At 51.2% G+C, this 3,948-nt stretch overlaps 2 protein-coding genes across 2 annotated transcripts in view; one reads left to right on the top strand and one right to left on the bottom strand.

The window, feature by feature from the left end:
- The window catches only part of VDBG_02506 (glycosyl hydrolase), a gene marked incomplete at both ends in the record, with an annotated part of 3,561 nt that extends 2,187 nt beyond the window's left edge, over nucleotides 1-1,374 (top strand). The window contains 2 exons of the mRNA XM_003008272.1: nucleotides 202-530; nucleotides 585-1,374. Coding sequence (XP_003008318.1) covers nucleotides 202-530; nucleotides 585-1,374 — 1,119 coding nt within the window. The remainder of the gene's footprint in view (nucleotides 1-201; nucleotides 531-584) is intronic.
- Nucleotides 1,375-2,046: 672 nt separating this feature from the next.
- VDBG_02507 (predicted protein) lies at nucleotides 2,047-3,130 on the bottom strand (the record flags this gene model as incomplete). Its single annotated transcript, XM_003008273.1, has 2 exons — nucleotides 2,047-2,503; nucleotides 2,652-3,130. The coding sequence occupies 2 exons, from the start codon at nucleotides 3,128-3,130 to the stop codon at nucleotides 2,047-2,049; spliced, it is 936 nt and encodes a 311-aa protein (XP_003008319.1).
- Nucleotides 3,131-3,948: the final 818 nt, after the last annotated feature.

Consider the following 3,948-nt stretch of genomic DNA (forward strand, 5'->3'; position numbering starts at 1 on the left):
GGATACCTTCCGATGTACCCATGCCTTAATCTCCCTCACCTTTCCGAAGACGCCAAGTCGATAATGAGTAAAGTGCCGCCCGTAGCCGTTACCAGTCCTTATACTCACGCACGTAACCCAGTCAGGTCCATGATCGACATCTGGCGTCACGAAAGATTCATGCCCAGGGGCCGTAGCCATAATCATAATGGCCGTGTTCAGGGCGGCTCCAACTCAGACAACATTCTCGCTGATGCGTACGTCAAAAACCTGGACGTCCACCAACTTATCAACTGGACGGATGGATACGCTGCCATGCGCACCAACGCCGAATTGCAGCCTTACAACAACTTTGACTTCAACGACCCCACGGGCAGTACAAAAGAAGGACGAGGTGCTCTGGATGACTGGAAAAAGTATGGATATGTATCGGTCAACTACGGGAGAAGCGTGAGTAAGACTGTTGAGTACTCGCTCAATGACTTCGCGGTCTCGCAAGTGGCGCTGGGCGAGGCCCCGGAGGAGGCCACGACATACTTGAGCCGTTCCGCGTGAGTATGATACTCAGAAACTTACGAACAGAACATGTGAGCTGATAAATCTAGTGGCTGGCAAAAGATTTGGAACTCTGAGGCAGAAGCGCATAATCATACTGGCTTTCTCGCACCGCTGCAACCTAACGGTACAATCCTCGAACCATATGATCCACTAGCATGCGGCGAATGTAATTGGCAAGCAATTTCTTATGAAGGTACTCCGTGGGAGTATAGCTTTGGCGCACCTCACGACATGACCACCTTGATCTCCCTCATGGGTGGTTCCGAATCATTCGAAGACCGACTGGATACAAGTTTCGTTCCCAGCCTCGGAGCACAAGATCAAGGCAATAACGGAATTGGGTCCATGATATACAACCCAGGCAATGAACCTAGCTTCATGACACCGTTTCTGTACAACTACATCCAAGAGAAACAGTGGAAGAGCGTCATGAGAAGTCGGGCCATCGTTGATGAATTTTACCATGCTGGATCGAGCGGAATTCCTGGCAACGATGACGCTGGGAGCATGAGTAGCTGGCTCGTCTGGAACTTGCTCGGACTTTATCCTGTCGTAACACAACCTGTGTATTTGATTCTTGCACCAAGATTTGCATCTTACAGCATGAAGGTTGGCGTAAATGGAACGCTACGGGTCACGGCCAAGGGTATTGACGATGGTCCCTACATACAAAGCCTCAAAGTGAATGGCAAAGAATGGGACAAGAGTTGGGTAAGCCATGAGGATCTCCTTGGCGGAGATCAGAGGGGAGGCTTACTGGAGTTTGTTCTGGGCGAAACGCCTGTCTTGTGGGACTCTGGAATGGTGCCCCCGAGTCCAGGCACTCTGAGCACATAACTAGATGCGGAAAAATACTATCTTACAGTTCAATTCCAGTTCTGAATATGCCTACATCTCAATGTCGACCCATCAGGCTAACCTCTGAAGTCGGGAGATCCTTTGCTGAATTTTCTGGCTCTGGACTTGATATGTCGCCTAATTGATCAGTTGGCCCAGCAAGTACATGCAAATAGAAATAACAAGCCCCATAATTACATCATTCCTGGTTTCCTTGCATTAGTGAATTTCTGAGGATGACTTCCAGTCGGCGTGGGCCTGGCTCTAGTCATATCCAGAGTCAAGGAATTGGCTCTTTCGTCCCATTGACTCCACCGTGAAAGCTACTGCTCTTGGAACGAACTCGAATCACGATGATATCCTAAAGCTTATCTCAACCCACATCGACACGGGGGCCTTGCTACTGCAGAGATCGTCATTGGAATTATAGTCCTCCTTTATAATCAGAGGCCTTAGTCCCAACGAATATTCAGCCACGCCGCTCAGTCGGCTCACACATGCCTCTGATCACTTGGGCTCCAGCCATAACTTGAAGCCAATCATTGCGCACACTTCAGAATTGCGCCCGGCGGCAGAAATAGAAGCCATTGTTCAATAATCGCACGCTCTCAAACCGTCTCTCACCGTTGAATTATGTGTGCCACGAGACAACGAGTAAGATTACGGGTGATGTTACCGAGTGGCCAAAAGAGCTACGCCCACGATCACACTAACACCCCACGCGCCTAGGATGGTACCGATAGCGGCCCACCGGTTGGGCATGAGCGCATGAGCAGCACTGTGTTGGCCACCGCCAGTACTAACTGGACTGTTTGTAGTCGCTTCCTCGTTGTCGTTGCCATTGCCGTTCTTTTCATCGTATCCATCCCCACTATTTACAAGATAGATAGCCTGTACAACGGCAACACCTGACTCCCAGGGCTCCTCGCCAAAGGCAGCCAATCCGCTGGCCGTTTCCTCGGGGAGACCAGACGAGTCAAATGGGATGATATAGGTCACGGCGTCGGAGGTGTCGCGCCACCCTGTTGTAAAGGGAAATTTCCTTTGCGTTGCGGTCGTAGTCTTACCCGCGAATTCGAAGGTCTCGGTCCTTAGTTCGTTGCCTTCTCCAGGGCCAGGGCCAATATATCTATACTGGCAAGCCGTTCTAGTAGCCAGCTCAGAAAGTGGGAAGTTAGACCAGCAGCCTTGGTATGGGTTGACTGAGTAGCCGCTGTGGATGTGGTCCCAATTAGTCTGCAAACGAAACATGCTTTTGGAGATAGGGTATGGCTCACCTTGGGCAGCAGGCCACGGCTGTCTGAGTGGGTTCCAGAATCGAAGTTAGCATGTTGGCTTGGAAGTTGGCGGCTGGGAAGTTCGTCGTCTCCCCAGGTGCTCCCTCGGTGAAGGCAGTCGGCTGAAAAATACCAGACACACTGGGGGCGCCATTGTTCATGGCAGCGATGCCGACGGTGACCCAATTGTCAGGGCACTGGATGCCGGGAAAATAATAGTGGGCGGTGGTCACTTCCACGGCGAGATCGACGTTTTCATATATTTCATTGACCTTGCCGCCGTTGGGACGACACTCGTCTGGAATGTTCCAGCCGTCGCACCCATCAACAATCAAACGCGGAAACCAAGGTACCTGAGGGACTGCCAGGCCGCTGCGGATGACTGGCTCGGTCGCACACGATTGGGGAGCAGTCCATGTTGTGGTTAGGGGCCCAGCATTGTGCCACTCGAGATTCCCTCCTGTCTGGACTGAGGACATTTCGAGATTGAAGTTAGCGAACGTATATTTGGCCGCAAAACCTTTGTGCGAGAAATCCGTATTCGATGCTACAAGCCAACAGTAACTAGGAGGCCAATGCATATATCATGGCTTATGTAGAAGTGAGCTTTTGGAGGCCTCATCATTGCCTACTAGTGGCCTGAACCCTGCTCCAAGTGCATCTATTGCGGCACAGATATTTCACCCACGAATGACGTGTTCCCGCGCCTGGCTATCACCCATATCGGTGGGAGGTGGAGTCAGGATGTTAAGCCACGGGAAGGGGGGTCATACTGACAGCGGTACAGACAAACCAATCACCCACATTCCCGCCAAAATTCACTTCTTGTACTTAGCTGCGAAAGGCTGGTGGTCGAGCGTCTCCCTAGTTAAGCCTTTGATTAATTAATACTAAGCAATCAAGATCAAGGGAGAATACACCTTGAGGTCTACGGGACACTTGGAGAAGAAGTAAAAGATGCCCTCGTGCGGTCACGAGCCTCTCAGTAAACTAGCTGCTAATGAAACCCCCAAGCCCACTGGCTTAGCCGAGTGCAACACATAACACGAGCGAACGAAACTCTATTCAATACTCGAAGGAGGCAAATCACTGCGTGGGATTTGCATCCGTGACGAAACTGGAATATGAAGGAACATGTCTCGGCCTTCTTGCCCTAAATACGTCAGGGGGCTTACAGTTACTGCCCTTCAGTCATTATTAGCGACAGGTGGGTCCAAGAGGGCGTCAGATGTCTCAAAATCTTCCAGCACCTGCGCACACCCCCTGGCGCTGGCACCTACATATAGCATACCGTGGG

This window comes from Verticillium alfalfae, genomic scaffold (genome assembly GCF_000150825.1).
Source record: "Verticillium alfalfae VaMs.102 supercont1.2 genomic scaffold, whole genome shotgun sequence".
Lineage (NCBI taxonomy): Eukaryota > Fungi > Ascomycota > Sordariomycetes > Glomerellales > Plectosphaerellaceae > Verticillium > Verticillium alfalfae.